The sequence below is a fragment of the Nannobrachium achirus genome (genome assembly GCF_963921795.1).
Source record: "Nannobrachium achirus genome assembly, chromosome: 3".
Classification (NCBI taxonomy): domain Eukaryota; kingdom Metazoa; phylum Chordata; class Actinopteri; order Myctophiformes; family Myctophidae; genus Nannobrachium; species Nannobrachium achirus.
The window spans coordinates 34824122-34846000 of NC_137812.1; the positions used below are offsets into that span (position 1 = coordinate 34824122).

The 21879-nt window shown below is 41.1% G+C and overlaps 1 protein-coding gene across 1 annotated transcript; it reads right to left on the reverse strand.

Moving 5' to 3' along the window:
* Positions 1 to 1498: 1498 nt before the first annotated feature.
* On the reverse strand, positions 1499 to 10019 carry notum2 (notum pectinacetylesterase 2; the record flags this gene model as incomplete). The annotated part of the gene is made up of 12 exons (XM_080721841.1): positions 9938 to 10019; positions 9485 to 9790; positions 9142 to 9194; positions 8505 to 8600; positions 8273 to 8333; positions 7950 to 8059; positions 7702 to 7804; positions 7089 to 7277; positions 6709 to 6809; positions 6019 to 6166; positions 4899 to 4946; positions 1499 to 1805 (listed from the first exon to the last, which is right to left on the reverse strand). The coding sequence occupies exons 2-12, from the start codon at positions 9775 to 9777 to the stop codon at positions 1499 to 1501; spliced, it is 1509 nt and encodes a 502-aa protein (XP_080577967.1). The 5' UTR covers positions 9778 to 9790; positions 9938 to 10019.
* Between the last annotated feature and the right edge of the window lie 11860 nt (positions 10020 to 21879).

The window sequence follows — 21879 nt, forward strand, 5'->3', positions numbered from 1 at the left end:
TAATGGTCCATTTGGTTCCATTTGTACACTCTCATGCAGAGTTACAGACCTGTTATGGTCATTCAGCTCTTTGTGTTTCTGGCAATATTCTTGTCCACTCATTTTGTACTGTATACTATGTCTCTGGCAACATTTTGACAAAAATGTCCACAAGCAGCCAGCACGACGATGACCCATGGTTTGCAATATAGATGGTATAGACTTGCAACTACTCATAGATTAGTTACCTATAACTTCTTAACTACAAAAAGTCTCAATATCTGCTATTTTTTGAAAGACTATTTTATTTATTTATTTTTGTCTAATGTAATGACCCAGAATTGGAACGCCAGTGTTAAATTGTTAACAAAACACGCACACATGCTGCTACTAAACAATAAAACAAAACTAGCCAGACAAATAAACCATCTTATTGTACCCACTGACATTTAAGCTAAAATGTAAACATTTCATGAAAAAAAGAAAAGAAAAAAGAATCATACAATAAATGGAGGGGCTAATCCAATATTTTATTGTATTTGTCAACATGTGCAACAACTCAATCTTGCAAGGGAAACTACAATTTAAGTTCACAGTACATCTCACAGCATTACACTGGTTATATACAGTAATATATATTTTTATTGCATGACATTTAAATATTGGCAAAACCTCAAGACCTCAAATGCAAATATTTTCTATATTATGTCATTGCAAATCGTCACATAATATCCATTCATTTTAAAATGAAGATACACACAGCTGAGCAGTGATGACTGCAGCGTTAGAAAAACAAAAGTAAAAGTCAGTTATCAAAAGGGATGCGGTCTTGAAGGATATGAATAACTTTTAATTTAGTTACCCTTTTGTATAATCAACTTTGCCTTGTCTTACATGCATGTAACACACACACACACACACACACACACACACACACACACACACACACACACACACACACACACACACACACACACACACACACAGACACACACACAGACACAGACACACAGACAGACAGACAGACAGACAGACAGACAATAATGTATGAGCCAGAGGCTGAAAGTACGTCACAATGGTCACGCCACTGGTGAAGATGCCTCTAAGCAGAAAAATAATTCAACTCCATCATTATACTCTGAAGCTGAATCTCCATGAAGGGTGATTAGGATGAATGTGTGCTGAAGAAGTATGATATCTGTTTATCTACAAGAAGAACTGGAAACTTCGATCAGTACACCAGGCACACCTCAGATTCTAAAACCAGAGCTCTATCCCTATGTGTCCAGCAGAGGTCGCCAGTAGTCAAACCATTTAGACCCAGAGACATAAATGACACACCAGTCCAGTCACCTAAGAGTAAGAGTGGCATGGAGAACAATGGAATGCTGAGCGGCAAAAATAATGAGTAACCAGATTTCTGTATTTCTGGTTACATTATAATTTCCAACATATGTTATTCTGTGCTAAGCCTTTGCACGGCTATCTCTTGCATGGCTAGCTCACCCCTCCTTTGGTCTTAACCACCGTTGCTGACCACGCTGGCCAGAGAGCCTGCGTCTCTTTGGGGGTCGAGGCCCAACCTCTGGAGGTCTACGCCCATGGCCACCAGCATCTGGACGAGGGTCAGCTCCTGCTGCGTGGCCTGGTCCACCAAGGCAGGGCAGGTGGGGTTGCAATGGGGCGATAGACACGTGTCCACCAGGTGGAAGGGACAGCCCTTCAGGACAGTCCTGTTGCTGCGGTTGGCCTCCTGGAGGCTGCGGTCCCAGCACTGCAGGGCGCGCGGCAGGGAGGTGCCTTTGACTTGGAACGTCAGCCAGTTACTGGAAAAGAAAAGGCAATGAGAGAGTGATGGGAGTGATGGGCTCCAATCTATCACAGTTTAACACAATCACCTGGGATACCCTCACTAAACTGGTCTCCACCTCAAAATCCACCACCTGCCTATTAGACCCAATTCCCACCAACCTATTCAAAGAGATGCTCTCAACACTAGGTCCACCACTTCTCCACATTATTAACCAATCCCTACATAGTGGCACTGTCCCATCAATTTTCAAAACCGCCATAATCAAACCCATACTTAAAAAACCAAACCTCGACCCGCACACTCTGGCAAGCTATAGACCAATTTCAAACCTCCCATTCATGTCAAAACTGCTGGAAAGAGCGGTTTCCAGTCAGCTAACAGTCTATCTCACTAACAATAATCTCCTTGACAGCTTCCAGTCCGGTTTCAGATCCCATCACTCCACAGAAACAGCACTGATTAAAGTCACAAATGACCTACTAATGGCAATGGACACAGACAAGACATCCCTCCTGCTGCTTCTTGATCTCAGTGCAGCATTTGATACGGTCGACCATTCCATACTCATCCACAGGTTAGAACATCTGGTTGGTGTCAAGGGTCCAGCCCTTGCATGGTTTCACTCCTACCTCTCAAACAGAACACAGCGTGTACTTTTCAATAACTCTACATCAGAATACTCCAGTGTAAAATACGGCGTCCCACAAGGCTCTGTTCTTGGCCCACTCCTCTTCAGTTTATACATGTTACCACTAGGGGACATCTTCAGAAACTTTGGCATAAACTACCACTGTTACGCAGACGATACCCAAATTTACATCCCCGTCACAGTTAACGACTCATCCAGCCTCCATAACCTTGAAAACTGTCTCAGCGAAGTTAAAATATGGATGAACAACAGCTTCCTGCTCCTGAACTCAGCCAAATCAGAAATGCTACTAGTCGGCCCAGTCAAACACACACACCTGTACAATAACATAACACTCAATCTGGATGGCTGCTCAATAAACCATAAACCAACCATCAGAAACTTAGGAGTAGTATTCGACCCGTCACTATCCTTCACACACCACATAAAAAGCATCACAAAATCTGCCTTCTTCCACCTACGCAACTTAGCTAGAATCCGCCCAATATTATCACTCCCAGATGCTGAAACCCTGGTCCACGCATTCATCACATCTAGACTAGACTACTGTAACGCACTTTTCTCCGGACTACCACTAACAACAACAAATGGCCTCAGGCTAGTTCAAAACGCTGCAGCCAAAGTACTAACCAGAAAAAGAAAATATGACCACATCACACCATCACTCATCGCACTTCACTGGCTACCAATACAGGCCAGAGCCGACTTCAAGGTCCTGCTCTTGACCTTTAAAGCCCTACACGGACTCTCCCCATCTTACATGTCAGACCTAGTACAACCATACATCCCTGGAAGACCACTACGGTCCCAAGATGCCGGTCAGCTCACAGTCACAACACCTAATAAAATAACCGTTGGGGGCAGAGCTTTCACACACCGTGCCCCATATCTCTGGAATGCTCTCCCTCAAGCTGTCAGGGATGCTGACTCCCTTGACATTTTTAAATCCAAACTAAAAACCCACCTTTTTTGCCTGCACTACGGTTTGCCCTAGTCTATTACCACTGCTATGACCTACTGCCCATGGTTATTAACTTTGTGTTCTAACACTCATTGTGTTGTTTTAATTTTATTTAATTTTATATGCTTTTTTTGTTTTGCCTTTTGTTGTTTTTGCTATCTTTTGTTGTTGACTATAGTGTTTGACTGTCTTATTTTCTTTGAAATCTGTCTTGTTTTGCCATGTTGTGAAGTGCGCAGAGACCCCTCGGGGTGATGTTGTACTATAAATAAAAATAAACTGAACTGAAACTGACTGAGGAAGGAGACTAATGGCTGAAAGTGAAAGGGGACATCTGGGTTCAAGTGTCGGCCCGACAATGGCCAAAATGATTATTTCATCATTATTTTACGCTTTTTGTGGTCATTTTTGAATAGAAACATATGAAGCTTATTTTTTTATAAAATATTTTCGAAACATTATTTTTATTTTAGCATCCGTTTTTCAAGAAAAAGTTGACTATAGCTCCTTTAAGTAAAAGAAAGTATACTGTACATGATGTGAATATGCACGGTACATCATTATCATTATCTCAATTGCATCCTTCAACTTCTCATTTATGTCCCAAAATGACTGATATACAAGTTTTGTAGCAATTTGAAGCGATTGTTTAAGGCATGTAATGATCATGTATACTTTCTTTTAATTACCATTTTTTAGATATTATATTTTTTACAAAATAGACAATTTTACGTCGAGGTGCCCAGATGTCCCTAGTGCCCACTGCCCACCTGACCTGTTACTGAAGGGAAGAAGAGTATAGCAGGTGTAAAGATGGTTATAGTAAACAAGAAGATGAGCCTGCTACTATTATCATAAGGAATATATGTTCTCACTGGCTTTACAGTTTAACTTGGCAGCATGTGTCTTAATTTGTTTCCCAGTTGCACCTGGTTGATCTCCTGACACCCCCATAACCAACATTGTAGATGTGGATTAGATTACAAAACTGTGAAATGACCTACACCATCGTTGGGTAGGCTGCTGCTCCCATAAATGAACGTATGCTTCAGTAATAACACACCCCCAACTTAACCCTGTCCTTTAAACATAGCTAAGACCCCCCCCCCCTTCCAAGCACTGGCATTGACCCAGCCATGTCCATCTGGATGGGTGCGTGTGTGGTCGGAGTATAGCAGGTGCGTACATTTGTGCATTTGTGTGTGCGTGCGTGCGTTTGTGCGTGCGCCGTGGGTTCATGTCTGTGTGTGTGTGTGCGTGTGCGTGTGTGTGTGTGTGTGTGCGTATGCGTGTGTGTTTGAGGGTATCTCAGGGGTTAGTGAAAGTGTGAAATGGCATTCAGTGACATGCAGAATGTGGCCTGATGAACGAGCTAGCAGAAGGAGCAGCATGAGCTCACTGGGTAGAGATGGGGCCACGGGAGAAAGATGGGGATAAATGGAGGGTGGTGGGGTCAGAGCTTTTCAGAGTCACAGGAGTCAAATGTCCTTCCTTACCTTTTAGTGATCAATGTGTGGGACAGGCAGGAGGGAGCGAACACAGCCCTGAAAAACACACAACACTACTCCTGAAGAGACGACAGTAGTATAAAGTACATATTACTTCCCTTTTCACTGCTTGATTTTACTTAACAGATGCATATTTGAATTGCAAAACATCACATTCTTTAGTCAATAGTAAATTGCTACTCACTCATCCTTCCTACATTAGCTTGTTACTAGTAAGACACCTCAGGGAAACAAGCGACCCATGTCTGGAGATATGCTGTGAGAGCCCAAACATGCTTACTCAGTTATTCGTTATGTGAAAATCCTATGACGGCTATCACATCTGACATCATAGATACAATCCCTTTTTTTTGCCCATACATGGAGATCCCTGTCTGTACCAGCCACACATAAATGGGCTGTATGTCTTCCTCCATATATGGGCATTCCCATATGAAGTCCTTTTATATATGGGTTTAATATTGATGACATCAGGGATCTCCATATATGGGCATATTTCCCATGACATCACAACATACAATCCCTTTTATGCCCATACATGGAGATCCTTGTCTGAACCAGCCACACCACTGTGATGTCACCAGTTCATGCCCATATATGGAGATCCCTGCTCTGAGTATCTTACATCACTGTGATGTCACAGTGATGTGTTAGGGGAACCACAGTGTCAGGCGTTATCCCTGCTCTGAGTATCTGACATCACTGTGAGATCACTGTGATGTCACATGTGATGTCACAGTGATGTGTCAGGGGAACCACAGTGTCAGGCGTTACCCGTACGGTCGGATACAGACAAGCTGTGCCGGTTCTGACAATAAACTGCGACCTACGGTCGCAATAAGTTACTGCTAGGCTAGCTGATGATATGTTTTAATTAACAATGGACCTTTTTCACAGACACGTAATGGCAGCTTACGGTAACATTAATTATAAGTACTGTCTGATTAATTTAGGTGTTTCTGTTTGCCAGCATGGAGTCGACTGTAAAGGAATTGTCCATGCAGGTAAACTAAAACAGTTAAATGCAACATGCCCAGGACTGATATACCCTCAGCTGCCTTTTATCCATCTGTGAAAAAGGTCAGTTCAAAAATAATTTAAAGCTTACGTCACATCTCGGAGGGAGTTCTTGATCTCCCTGCCCAGGTTGCGCATGTAGGTCCACTGCTCCTCTGACATGCTCTGCGCTCCCAAGTAGATGTTCTCCACCCTCAACTGCTCCTCGTCAAACAGCCACTGCACAACAAACAGCGGGGCTACAGGGAACACAGAGAGACACAAATAGTATGGAATACACTGTAGTATGATAAAAGCATTTCTTACTAACAAGGTGCAATAGAATAACCTCTCAAATCATTGGATATGTCTGCTTGATTGTATACTATTCTGTATAGTGTGTATATATATATATCTGTCACTAATCTACAACAGGTTTGGAGATTGAATTTGTGAAATACAAGACAAGCTATGGTGCAGTCTTACTGTACACATTTCTCTTGTGGATAATAAAGACATCTAATCTAATCTAATCTATGTCTGGAAGTTAACTATTTCATCTTGTGGGTAAATTAAGTAAATGACAGTCAAGGGTTATGCGATTTTGTATAACATTAATCAATGACAACTTCGATCCATAATTCAACCCGTTTAAAGACAAAAAGCTTTTAATTGGTATAATCAGTTATTTTCGGCATGCGACACGATCATACAACAAAGTATTAATTAAGTCTATTAAGCCTGATGTATACTTTGTTGTACAATGATAAAATGCTATCAGGTCTAGTTGGCAGGCACTCACAGGTCAAGGTAGAGTACAGCTTGTGTCCAAAGAAGCACTGCCATTCCTCTCCTCTCTTGTAGAGTTGCCTACACCTATTGGGCACAACCCCATTCCATAGCCTGAGAAAACAGTAAAACAACATTGATGACAAATGAGCGATTTTATAGCACATTTAGTTCACAAGCTAAACTGAAGGAGACAGATTGACATACAGAGGACATACTTCAAGGACAGCACTTAAAAGTGCTGGATCGTTGCCTTCTTTATCATCATGAACTACTTTAATGATTCAACACCCAGTTTTAAAGTTTGAATCATGAGATGAGTGCATTGTAACTCAATCTTTTTACAATGTGATTTTCATTCTATACAAGTGGATGAGTCCTGTTGGGGTTTACCTGAGTCCCTTTTTGATAGCATCCTCAGGCGAGCAGGAGACAGTCGCGGGGCAGTCGGGCGCTCTCAGCCGTTTACTTTCCAGAAACCAACCAGAGTCCACCAGGCCTCGGACCTGAGCCTCTGCACCAAGCTGTTGCAGCTGACTGGCCACCTTCTCGATGTTTAGTAAAACACCTGTTCCCCCAGCACTGCAGAAGAGCCAAGAAAACCCAGTGAACAGTTTGGAGCAACATTTTAGCTTTGGATACCAAAACGGATCCTACCTGCCAACAGAAAGCAGGGCAGTGAAAATTAAGTAGCTTTGCAGTCTGACATAACAGTCGACTCACAACAGGTTGTAGCACTAAACGTGTTGCTAACTCAGGAAGAATGTTCAACATTGCAGGGCAAGGCCCTTTAATAGACTGTATGTCATTGTCCTCAGTTGATGGTAAACATCTTAATAGTTGTGCCTGAAATAGGCAAAGCTTCTCTGGGTTAGTGTTATGCATTTAGATGTCCAGAAGATAGATGGAATAGCGCCAGAAATTGGGTTATGGCGGGGGTATTCTAGGTCTCTGCCCAAATGCTGTAGTCAGCTGCAGAAGAGAGTGAGAGAGGAAAAGAGCTCACCTTGTGCCAGTCAGCATTACAACCTTGGCCTGCTTGATTCCTTTGGGGATGAGGTCTTGGATGACTTCATGGATGATAAGAGATCCCATGAAGGTGTATTCAACTAAGATGAAAACAACGAGACATCAACGAAAGAAAATAAATACATCTAATACATCATCTTCTGCCAAGACAGGTTCAGATACATTATTGTAATATGGGGTTTTGCTGAAGGACTCCATCCATGTCTCATTGCAGAAGCATCTTACTTCCACTAGCATCTCTCTGTTTGTCCTTCTCTCTTCCTTGGCGTGGTCGTACAGGTGTTGGAGAAGGTCCTGTACCACTCCATACATCACTAGAGCAGTATGGAATGAATCTGCACACATGGAGGCATTCACTTGTCAGTCCAGAGCTTGTTCCAGCACAACACAATTCAATTTAAGCATTTAGCAGACGCTCTTAATCCAAAGTGACTTACAATAAGCAAGGTAATACATCAATACATCAACACAAAGTGGAGCCTGCAGGTGTCACCTCCTGAGCTTGTGACTATCAGGCATGCAGTAGAACAGGACATGGAGTTACTTACACAATATTTGTGTTGTGCCAGTGGGGGTTTTCCTCCGCTTGGGATGACAATATCCCACTTCCTGTAAATCAAATAATCAAGAGTTAGAAATTAAATGTACTTTCTTATTTGTCATTACTGTACATGGGCAAAACAATTCTAAATGACGTGTGACCTATATATGAGCACATCTGACAACAGCCTTGGGGAAATATATATGTCTGGCACATTCTAAAAAGGCTGGCCAGCCTACCTGTTTTTGTTTGGGGCCACTCCGATGAGCTCATGAGTCGAGGTATATTTTGGTACCTGGAATCGCAGGACTCTCTGTTGTAGCAGCACCAACCACCTAAAAATAAAATACTAATATTATCCCTTCACATCCGGCACAGAGAGGGAGACCTCCTTGTTAGCTCATTGTGTATGTTAATAGAAAGGACTGAAGTTAGAATACACCTGTGGCCAATTCATTACCAAGACCATTCACATAGGGTTCAGGAAAAGGAGTGACGTAACTGCCAAACTGTTAACATCTGATTCATAAAGTGGCAGTGCCTTTTAAGTTGTTTGAGATCATTATGTGTTCCAAATCAAATCAAAATGAATATAACTTGGCAAAAGACCCTTAAAGCACTTGAAGATGAACAGAACTCTTCGCTCAGTAAAGCAGGCAAAGGGCCAGGAACGTGTTTTGCAGAGATGCTGTGATCCTCTCACAGAATTCGAATGCATGATATTAAGAGCAAAAACCACGTCCACTACAGTGACAGGCAAAAAACGTGAAAAAAGAAACAAGCTGACCACCCGTCAAAACTCCAGTGAGCGCATCATGTCAAAAGCATGCTGACCTCTAGGAACCAAATGAAGCACATGGGTTTTTAAATACACACCCTCCAGAAATAAGAGCCACCGTCGGCTTCCTCTGAACTCCTTTAGGTAGAACCTGCAGAACCACAAATAAACAGGGTTGAGTGGAAGGCGAATGCACTGAACTATGTACATGTATATGGACATACTGTATCACAGAGTAGACCTCATGGTTCATTCTAAAAGTTTAGAAAGGGAACCACCAAATAGACCCGAAAGGGTACATTACATAAAAGGATTTAGGATTGTTTCACATACAGTAGATGGCAAGTATTTCATGATTCATCCGCTGGGTGTATTTAGCAAAGGGATGTGTGTATGTATGGTGAAGGGATGTAAGACAGTAAGAGATCTAGAGCATCTTACCCAGCTGCTGTTCCGTCATTACAGGTGACCTGGGTATTCTTGAGGAAGTGCAGTCTCATATCACGTGACTGTTGTGCAGCAGGTCGTGCTCCAGCGTTGCCTTCCCTTCCTGCCTCAGGTGCTCCTTCAGGTCGAGGAGGAGAGTTGTCCTCAGAGGAAGGCTGAATCGCAGCATCAGCTGCCTGATTGGCCACTCTCCTAGAGGGCTTGCTACTAGATTTGGCATTGCGGTTGTTCTGACAACAGATGGCCCCTAACAAGAGCAGGAAAGCTACCTGGCCCAAAATCTTCATATTGCCTGGCTGGCTGGGAAAAGATAGGGGACACAACATACAATTCAGTAATCACGTTCTCAAAATGGCACAAACTGAAATGAACCTGCAAAATAACCCTGGTCTATTCAGTTCAATAAGTGTTAGATCCCACTGATTATTGAATCACAAATCACCCTACCTCTTTTAGGAATCAGCTTCAAAGAAAGGTGTTCTATGGGACCCCAGGGTCAAGCTGAGAACCAGTGCCGCTGAGGAGCGCGTGGGAAGCGCAGAGTCCTGTGAGTAGATGTGAGGAGAAGGTGCAAGGCTTGGGCTGTGATGAAGGCTTGACCAGGTTTTGATGAAGCCTGCAAATCAACAGTGAGCTTTATAGTGCCACCATATGGATCATATTTCCGTTTTCTCTTTGAGCTGCTGCCAGGTCGTGAGATAAGTTGCTGACGACTCACGGCGAGGGGAGGTACTGGACGGCTGGTGGCGAGGAGAAAAGATAACACACGCTTCTCCTCAAAATATTTCAAGTTTTCACACACCCACACCCACCACCAGGCACCTACCCAGGGCCTAACAACAAAACTCTCCCTCCCCCAGCCTCCCTCTTCTTCTCTTCCCCCCCATCCCTTCCCTCCCGCCATCCACTTCTGATTGCCAGTGTTTTGATTTAAACACCAACATGGTTGGCATACCTGCTTAGCCCCTTTGTGTGGTATGTGACCCCGAGGTCATTGGAGCACACACACCTCAAAGACACTCCGACAAGGGAATGAATAGTCCTCGTAAAGTTCCCGCATTGGTCAACAATTTAGCAGACACTCTCAAGGTAAGGTGGTGGACACTCTTGTTTGGTAGAGGCAACAAGCATTTGTTATACGATCCCCAAATGTCCTCCTTTTCATGAGCAGATAACGATAAAGAGGATTAGCAAAAAAAATTACTTCCTCTCTTTAAAATCTATAATTTACTGTTATAGTCCAAACTTGTTTAGAACAATATTAAAGTATGTGTATTAATCTATCTATGTATGCACGACACATATGTACTGTATGTACCTACGCATACGTATGTACAGTATGTATGTATGCATGTATGCATGTATGCATCTACAGTATGTACCGGTACTTACGTACGCACGTATACGTATTTATGTAATGTATTTATGTAAGTGTATATATAAAAGTATTCTTATTATATAGCAAAGACAAACAAACACCATATGTGTTATGTATGTAAGTCTTTAGACTTACATAAATGTTTAGTCTTTACTAAACATTAAAGAAGTGATTATAATGTTGATTATGATTATGACGTATTACGTGTTACAGATACATACGGTAGGTTAGAATAAATTTGAATACGCCAGATTAGAGCTTTGTGTCAAGCAGAATAAATGAAAAAGATGAGCACAATGTGTAATAGTAAGGTGTCTTTTACCTTTGGTTGGGCTCTCCAGACTCCTCAATGGCAAGTTAGGTTAGTTTGCCTCTGGTGAAGAGGAGAGAGGGTATTTAAAACCGATCTCTCTCTCTCTCTCTCTCTCTCTCTCTCTCTCTCTCTGTCCCCCTGGGATAGCTGTAGGGTGACGCACCACTGATCACTAGGAGAGATCACGAGCCCCAGGGCTCTAAAAGTCTCATCAATGAAATGCACACCATCCTGACATGTCAATCAAAGTCAATAATGATCTGCCGGGGAGGACACGGCTGCAGAAACGACAGAAACTACAGAGCCTACTGGGGCTTTTTGGGCTGAAAGGGCTGCATGGCTACCCGGAGCTCTACGAAAAGATTTTATCACATAGGATGTTAGAAGAGAAGCAGTGCTTCAATCCTTCATCTAAGAATGAGTCAAATACATAGGCTGTTTAGATTTAGAACAGTCCTTATATTCCAAACCGATGTTTCTCAAACCTTTTCATATCAATGACCCTGAAATTAATATGTATTTGGCCGTGATCTGAAAGTATTTTGTGCCAGGAACCCCTTACAAAATGTAGTGTTGTTAAAATTTGTCAAAGATAGCGATGCAACACCATGTGAGCTTGTAGATCGGCTATATCCGTTTATCCGAAGTATAAAATAGCGTTAAACTGATTTTGATGCTATATTAATTAATTTTGCTGGGGACCCAATGGAACGCCAAAGTGGGGTTCCCCAGACCCCACTTTGAGAACCACAATTCTAAACATAGTAATGCGTAAAATACATAGGCAGTTAGAATAGAGGCAAGACTCCAGTCCTTATTCTAAACATAGGAATGAGTGAAATACATAGGCTCATTAGGCTGCTAAAACAGAGGCCCAAGTCCTTATGTTAAAGGAGTAGTTCACCCCCAAAATGACATTTTTTCTATTGATTAGTCACGCCATGGAGACTTGAGTTCAATGATATTTTTTTGTATTTGTCGCATTCCTAAGACAAAAAATGTATTATAGTAAATTCATCCCCATTGATTCTGAATGGGGACCCAAATACAAGGCCCTGGATGGGGACCCAAATGCATTTGCGTGAGAATCAATGGGGGTAAATTTACTTGACCCTTGACCCTAAATTTGCCCCCATTGATTCTGACCCAAATGCATTTGGATCCCCATCCAGGGGCTTATTTGGGTCCCCATCCAGAATCAATGGGGGAAATTTACTATAATATTTTTTTTGTCTTAGGAATGCGACGAATACAAAAAATTATCATTGAACTCAAGTCTCCATGGCGTAACTAATCTATAGAAAAAAAGGCATTTTGGGAGTGAACTACTCCTTTAAACAAATACATACAGTAGGCTGCTAGAACAGAAGCAGGACTCCAGTCCTTATAGTCCAGTCATTATATGAAAAAACCTCAAACAAATTGCAATAGTAGCAAACTCAACTGATTCTGTATCCTCATTATGTCCTTAGTGAGGGAAAAAAAGTCCCAAGGAATCCCATCGGGGCAAAGTTTTGAAAACGACCTACCTACCTTCAATTACTATACACTACAATATAAAGGAAAGAATTACTGAAAAAAAAATCTGCTTTAAGTGGGATGTGAGGGGTCAAACTAGGGGTTTTTATTATTCTGAATCCATTGCAAGCATTTGTTATACCAATGATTACTGTGATGGGAATGGGACTTGGGGTGTCATCAATATGTACCTGCCTCATTATGACACTGTACTTTAATAAAAAAGATTTGAAAAGAAAGCAAAATCATTTTTATTCAGAAGATGACGTTTTTCTGAGCTGCCACACTGCAAATAAAGGCATCAACCAAGTATGAATGAGGCGTAAACGAGGACGGGCGATTTATCAAGAATCGCTGTATTATTTTTTTGGGGAAAAAAACAAAGTATTTTTGTCTCATTGTCAAACATTGGAGGCTATTTTTGGTTACTTTCAACTGAGTCCAGAACAGAAAGCAAAGCTAATAAAGAAATGTGTGTGGGAGAACGTATGCGCCTACGCGTAATAAAAAAAGAACTCTAATGACACGACTATACTGAATTTGATCTACCGAGCTGAACAATTCTTCATTCCTGCAGTTGTCTTGAAGCATGCACACCACCATCTGTCTTCCCAGAAATCAATGCAACAATCTGTTTAACAGATACCTCAAATAGCTGAGAAACGAAAAAAGTTGCTGTAAATCTATCACCTTTTTGCCAGAACGTCCCGTACAGAGAAATGGCATTGCTGCTATTTTGTTTTTCTTTGATATGGGATTCGACAGAATGATAAGTTTTGAGTACAGGCCTCGGACCAATGGATTGAAGTGCATTTGTGTTCTCCACCTCTTGCAGTTCATCTCTCAGAAAGTGTGAACACACACACACACACACACACACACACACACACACACACACACACACACACACACACACACACACACACACACACACACACACACACACACTCCTGGTCATTGTGCAGTCTATTTCATTGGGCTCTTTCATGTTGAAAAACTAACTTTTGCATAACCTGACACAGAACTTCTAAGGGGCCACTAAGACCGGTTGAACTTAACCCTGACTGGGAGCAACAGCTTGACCCTTTGGGCAACATACTGCAGGAGGCATACTTTCTCCCCCTGTGTTGTTCTTTTTCACAGCCAAGGTCAGCGCACAGACACCTAAAGCCCGGGTGGTCCAGGCACTTTGTCTGCTGAGCATGCGTGTCACCACCAACCTCCAAGACCTGAGGGCCCAGGCGCGAGCGAGAATATTTGCCAGCCGATAGCTTCAAAGAACAACGCGCCGGAGAGAACACCCATACACCGGATTCTTCCACATGCACCACAACATAGAAAGGTTGCGACCCATTGGATACAACTTCACATCAAAGTACATGAGCAATACATGTGCACTATTGTATATCCATTGGATACAACTTCACATCAAAGTACATGAGCAATACATGTGCACTATTGTATATCCATTGGATACAACTTCACATCAAAGTACATGAGCAATACATGTGCACTATTGTATATCCATTGGATACAACTTCACATCAAAGTACATGAGCAATACATGTGCACTAGTGTATATTCTATCCATATGGGTGTCCAATCAGTGAAGACTATGTGGGCAGACTGTTCCAAGAGGCTAAGTAGTAAGAATGAAATGCAAAACCATCTGTGAGATTGGCCATTGCACCACAGAGTAACATAAACCTGCACCGCTGCTACTGTTTGCCATGTTGCGTGTAATTCGACAATCTGCCACAGCATCACCCTGAATCTCAGTTGTCACCAGCAGCGCAGGGCATGGCTGGAGAAAGAGGCCCATGAGTAATAGGCAGAAGAGTGGCATCTTTACGAGCTGTGTGAAAGCCAGGATCATGGGGAGAGAGATATGAGGCCTGGGCAGAGTAACAACGCCAGCGTTCTCTGTTCAATCAGCAAAGACGACAGAGAGGTCTTAGCGGGATTGGTGCAAAATGCTGGACAGCCACTACAGGGGACCAGCAGGTGGAGTGGACACAGCTGAGCTAGCCTTAAAACAAGGTGTTAAGAGGCCTTGCGTGGTAACCTTTTACACTACCAAGTCATCAGGGTGACAGATTGAGACGGGGGGTGATGGCAGGAATACAGTACACGGTATTTGCTTCAGGAGTGATGTAACCGGGTAGCTGACATGACAAGTGAATAAGTATTTTGTTCTAGGGAGGGGGATCGCATTCTGCTGCACGCTTTACAATCAACCATCCACCGTGCCCGACTTATTGACATGCCAGACGCACATTCACCACATTCACCCCTAAAGGCAACAAGCCACTCTGGCATGGTGGATCAAAAATGGTGTTACAGATAGATTAGCGAATGAAAACCATCAAAGTGCAACAGTTAGCTATTGCAACTTGCAAACTGAGCGAGATGCAACTTGCAAAGTAGAGTGCCGCGCTGCTCAAAACGGCCGATCTAACAGCTCACAACACGTTGTGGAGGCAATGCTCTGTGAGCTTGTATATTGGGTATTTTTGCACAACAGAGCATAAGCTGGTCATAACTAGGGATGGGGCGATATGAAAATTTCATATCACGATTATTGTGACAAAAGAAATCGCGATTTACGATATTATCGCGATAATCAAAATCCATTATCCTGGGGTGGAACATTTGCCAAAAAATAGCAGATCTACAAGCTCACAACGCGTCCCAACGCGACACGTTGTGAGCTTGTAGATCGTCTATTTTTTGGCAAAGACCTTTGATAGAGAGTGGAAAAAAGACTGTATCAAGTACGTATATTATAAGTACTTTTTTACCAATTATAGAGGGTTTAAGTGGTACCAGATATGCAGCTCGGCAAATAAAAGGTGAATTGATCCCTGTGCATGACAGAGGACGATATCACAATAAATTAAATCTCCATGATACGATGATCACGAGTGTTTTTTTATCACGATAAACGATAATATCGCTCATCGTCCCATCCCTAGCAGTGAGTGGACTCTGTTCTCTTATTTTGCATAAGTGGAGCCTTGGGTTGCATAAGGGGGGCATACCTTAGAGAATAGCTTGAAGTGTCTTTAGGGCTCATGACACAGTGGAGCAGCAACGTGGCCTTGGGAGTCATGCTGGATCAGCCACCAGGCCTGTCACGGCGGTGATGGATATCGGCGAAGGGGTCACCCCAAGCTCAGCTCCAGCACTGAAAAGTAGGGCCTTCACATAAGCCTCTCCACCTGATCCACAGCGCTCCCATCACACCAGGCCAACTGGCCATGCAGCTGCACAAGCTTTGGCGGAACAGGACACATACAGCTGTCACAGTAGTATGTACTTATCCACTGAATAACATACAGTAGAAAATAATACGGCAGAACCTAATCAATGTGCATGTACCTACAGTATCGTTGGTATTAACAATAGCATGTCGAATTAGTGTTCCTTAAATACACTTTCTGTTGACGCTCCTGTTCTATAAAGTAAAGTCTATTTTTTACAATTGCACATGCTACCATTTCATTTAAAGGAGTAGTTCACCCCCAAAATGCCTTTTTTTTCTATTGATTATTCTCATGCCATTGAGACTTGAGTTAAAGTGATCCCTGACTAATACGACAAATATGCCTTAATACATTATAATTGTCCTCTATAACTACAATGTAAAAAAAAAAACACCTCAATTATTTTATTTCTTCTAGAAATAGCTAATCTTTCACTCAATAGGGGAAATGCCCGTCGCAAGTTGATGATGTCATAAATGTCAAGTGTGATCTATCCCTATGGAATTTATGGCATGCATGTGAAAATAAAAACAAACTTAATACTTCCTATGGTTAATATGAGCATCAAATCAATATTTCAAATGTGTTTGTGTTTTATTTTTTTGCACATGCATGCCATAAAAATGACACGACATTTATGACATCATCAACTTGCGACAGGCATTTCCCCTAGTGAAAGATTAGTTATTTCTAGAAGAAATAAAATATTTAAGGTGTTTTTAATTTTACATTGTAGTTATAGATGACAATTATAATGTATTGAGACATATTTGTCGTATTAGTCACGGATCACTTTAATAATATTTTTTTGCATTAATCACATTCCTAAGACAAAAATGTGATTACAGTAAATTTACCCCCATTGATTCCGGATGGGGACGCGAATACATGGCCCTGAATGGGGACCCAAATGCATGGCACTGGATGGGGAAACCGCCAGGCTACTTTGATTATAGGGTTACTAAAATCAAATTATTGTCTTAGGAATGCAACAAAAAACTAAAAATATTGATTAATCAATAGTCATTTTGGGGGTGAACTACTCCTTTAAGTGATTAGAGTAAATCTTGATGCAGAAATTAAGGTTTAATGCAATATTCACATAACCATACAATGCTTTCGTCATCGTCATAACATGACATATTGCTAAACATTCATTACCGACTATGGCTTATTTGGTTTCAGAAGCATTTACTGATTATTGTAAAAGTGTTGCAAATTATATTTTCTTGTCTGAATTGAAAATGAATGAAATTTCCTCGAAGACTGACCTTGGTGGCGTTTTGTCCAAAGCAGTGGTACAGTAGGGTGTAGAGATGGGATTTATGGCTCTTTGAAGTGAGCTGGATTCCTTTCCAAGAGCCGTTCAAAAGACTGGCTCATTTTAGTTACTAGTTACTTTGAAGATTTTCATTATAGCCGGATTACAAATCACTTCAACCCTATATACATTTTGGCCATATATATACATTTCTGCCATTTGAAAATAGCCGATCTACAAGCTCACAATGCGTCGCATTGTGAGCTTGTAGATCTACTATTTTCAAATGTTTTTTCTACGTGTTATTCATTGGAAAACTTTGCAGTATTGATACTTTCACTTCAGTAAAGAATTTGTGCACTTTTCCCAACGCTGTTCATTAGAAAGGAACGTCTCTGTACTGCGAACCGGATCCCATCGTTCATTTCAAAGAGCCGTTCAAAAGACTGGAGTTCTCTAGTAGGGGGCAGTCTCACCCCAGCTGGACCGGCCATCAATCAAGGATTCCTGCTGAGGTGATGTCAGTATTTTGCATCATGTGTTGTGGCTTCACGCTGTGAGGACACGTGGTTACAGCCTTTGACTCCAGAGATTTATTGGGAGAGATAAGGAGTCAGATGGTTTTGAACATACTGTATGACTATGCACATATATCTTTCAGAATAGCTAAAATGCCCTGCAAGCAAGCATTCAATCAGCCGTGATTTGAAAACATGAAGTCCTATTTAGGAATCCAACTTGGCAGTATGTATTTTAAGCATATAAACAATGACATCACCCTGCAGGTATTTATGTGTGTACCGCACACAGTAAAAAATGTTTACAGTTTACTATTTATGGAGTTGCCTGTCTGGGTGTCAGAATGTTTTTCTGCCTGCAGTGCCGCTCTAGGATAGCTGACCTGGATAACCAGAAGGTATAAGAAAAGCTGCACTGGGTCAGTTCAACCTAACGGTCTCTCACTTCTGGGAAGCTCTCATAAAAGGTCCTCTGCAATGGATGCTCTGACAAACAAACACGCACGGGATTCTGACATATGAACACAGAGCAGGAATCCTAATGAAATTTATGGTGACATGACACTAAGCATCTGTGTTAGCTTAGTTATCTTATAAGGACGGCCCACAAGGATGATCTCATCATCAGCAAAAACATAATATCTAATTACGTCCACTGTATCTTGCAAGGCTATATTTTCCCAATATTGGATATTAGAGCAGCTTACAGTTCTAACTGGACTTTTTCAGGACTTAAATTGACCTGGCATTGTGGCCCAACACAATGATCAGTTTACACTCATAGCTCATAATTTAATTGGAAGGCACAATAGATGAGACATACGGTATGAAAGAAGACAATGACACACGTATACTTACTATGATAGTATACTGCACAGTAATCATGCAGGTCCTAAGTGTAAGTTTGAGGTTTGATCAGTAATGAAAGTTGTTGAGAATACGCAGGAATAGTTCAGGAGATAGTCATATTTATAGGACTCCAATATCTTTTATCGTCTGTGAGTTCAATTCATTACTCCAATAATCAAGAAGCATGTTTTTGGGAGATTCTTTTTCTTTTATATTTTATATACCAACAACAAATCTTTGCGGAAAAATTCCAATAGATTAAACTAAATTGATTAACCACAAAAATCTACCTATTTTATACTTTGTTGTACAAAGGTGTCAATCTACAAGATCACACGTTCACACAGATGTGTTGCATCTTGATGCATTTTTAGCTTGTAGATCGGCTGTATATCTAATATTTTCTATAATCTATTTAATCAATTTGTCCAATTAACTGTTACCCCTAGTTGCATTAGTTTGTCATTCTTATTTTTGGATGAAGGTGCAGGAGTAGATGCTCTCAGCAGATGAAGCAATGTTCTCTCTAAATAAGTTTAGAAGAATATCTTCTATACTTGAGTATAGAAGATATAGAAGATTAGAGTGAGTGGAGTCAGTGGACAATGATTTCACTGAGAAGATATTTGATGTATGAGCTACTATGTTTCAGCTACTATGCATCCCAGAAAGGCCCACGGCCGGCTTGACAGTCCAGCTAGATCGAAGCCAAAAAACAATATGATCTGCATCCGAAAGCTTTTATAGCTTATAAGGATTTATATTGACCGTGTCCTTCAAAATTTACAACCACAATTATTCACGGATAGCAAGATGGTACCACTTTTGAGTTTTACTGCTCTTTTCAAATTCTTGTAGTCGATTTCTCAGTCGATATATCAGATTCCTTTTGAGGTGATTTTAGGCAAAGAAAAATTGTTGTTCTAACTTTTGATTACCATGCATTTCATTTTCTGCAAAAGATAGTTTGGTAACATTGTGCAAAATATCAAACTTATGTTTATCGGAGTTTGATTTCTTACTCTAAAGCAGGTCCAAATGCAAAAATAGATATAATATTCATTGTTAAATATGGCAACTAATTTAGATGTACATAGGTTTATGGTTTCTAATATAACACCTGTATCATGACAGAGACATCACTCGTGGTTGTATTTATTAATTTGGTCATCAAACAGCACACGTGTGCACTTGCTATAAAAGCTGTCAGCACTATGGCCATAACAGAAATAAACTATGATGACCTATCTTACATTTGAGAAGCCTCTCGCTGTCTCCATTCGCATATAGGCTATTGGTTTCTTTCTGTGACAATGTCGGTTATAAAAAAAAAAGTAATTTGGAAACTGTTGGAAATGTATTTAAATATCACAAAAGGCTGTCTTTAAGTTTTGCTGAAGCAATAGTGGTTCACAATGGGAACTATGGGAACACTGACAACACTGCATATTGTCACTAAAATAGAAATCTGTCACTGTTTACTTTATTTATTATTACTTTACTTTATTATGCTTTCCTCTAAAGGCCAGTCCACACCAGTGCAACTCCTAGCAACTAATTGCAACCATTATCCCCAAATGGCACCCGTCTGCAACTGGTCAGTCCAGACTGGTGGCCTTAACCCACACAAGCGACATTTCCCTTTTAATATCTTCTATGTTTTATGCTTAACAAAAGGCAGACGATTAGAATATCAGATCCACAAATATATATGTATGTACAGTAATTAACACACACAACTTGCAGTTCGTGGTGCACACATGCTGGCCATACTTGGACTAGTTTGCAAAATGAGCTAAGAGGGAGCATTGTCTTTGATAAACGGGTAGCCTGTACTGTATGTCACTATTTTGTCATTAGTTATGGACATTACATCTCATCTCGCATTACATCTAGTCTTACAATTCCAATTTTGTCAAATTCACTCGTTTATCTTGTATCCTATCACTTACAACCCCTTTAATGAGTATGGTAAGGGAATCATCGATTTATTTCGGTTGATTCCTTTTCCAACTTGGGGTGTGCCCACACAACACTGCCATGGACAGTGAGGAACCTATTTGGAAGGAACGGAGGCCACAGAGTTACAGCATGTTAACCCTTAGGGTCAGGTGTGATATGTAAACCCACCCAAGCTAAAAGAACGCCTCTGATCTCATGCCGGGAAAAATAGCTCATGGCCTGTGAACCTAGGCTATGGTTCACCTCTGTGAGAGCCAATTTTATTGAAGACTATACAAGGTCTGCACTCATATTGTTACATTCTCCTCTTACTTAACCACTGTGTCCCTATTCTGGGCCACGTCATATTAGGTCAACGTTTGTCAAAAATAGCAGAACTACTAGATAATGTTGTGAGCTTGTAGATTGTCTATTTTCAGGGAAGAGATTTGGTGTAAGGTAAATAGGAGTGGGTCAAGGATAGACCCCTGCGGGACCTCAGTAAACAAAGTAGCTATAAGTGGTTTAAGCTCAAAAGATTCAAAGCAAGGCCAAGGAAAAGGCACCAACTGAATTACAATGCACACAACACATCACAGCAAGTAGCAAGCTCATGCACAAAGCAAAGCATCAAATATCATAATGGGTTACTGTCACAGCTTTGCTTGAGATTACTTATAAAGGGATATTTCACTTTCAAACATGTTTGGGGTAATTTTAACATAAGGTCAAGGGAAAGGCCTGAACTGAATTACAATGCACACAGCACAGCACGGCAAGTAGCAAGCTCATGCACAGCCAGCTCATGCACAAAGCTAAGCATCAAATATCATAATGGGTTACTGTCGCAGCTTTGCTTGAGATTACTTATAAAAGGGATATTTCACTTTCAACTATGTTTGGGGTAATTTTAACGTCTACTCAGGCATTTGTGAGCACCCCAGGCACGTATTAAGTTGATGGATTCAGTATAACATTCATTTGATCAGACACACCCCCTTTCTATACAAGCCTATTGCAACTTCAAACTCCATTTTAACCATGATGATAGATTCATCGAAAACACCCGTCCTTGGTTCTGGTGACTCATACTGCCGCCCCTATTTAAATATATTAAATATAATAATTGTAATATTTTCCAAAAATAATATAAACAATTCATGAAAAACTTAATTGACATGGCCTTTCACGTATTAGGAGGGCAGTATGAGTCACCAAAACCTAGGAGGGGTGTTTTTGATGCCTGAAATAGACATGTTTGAAAGTGAAATAAGTATTTAAATTTATAATGCTATTGAGATGCTTTGTATCCATGTCCAAGAAGACAATTTAATCATTTGCAAAC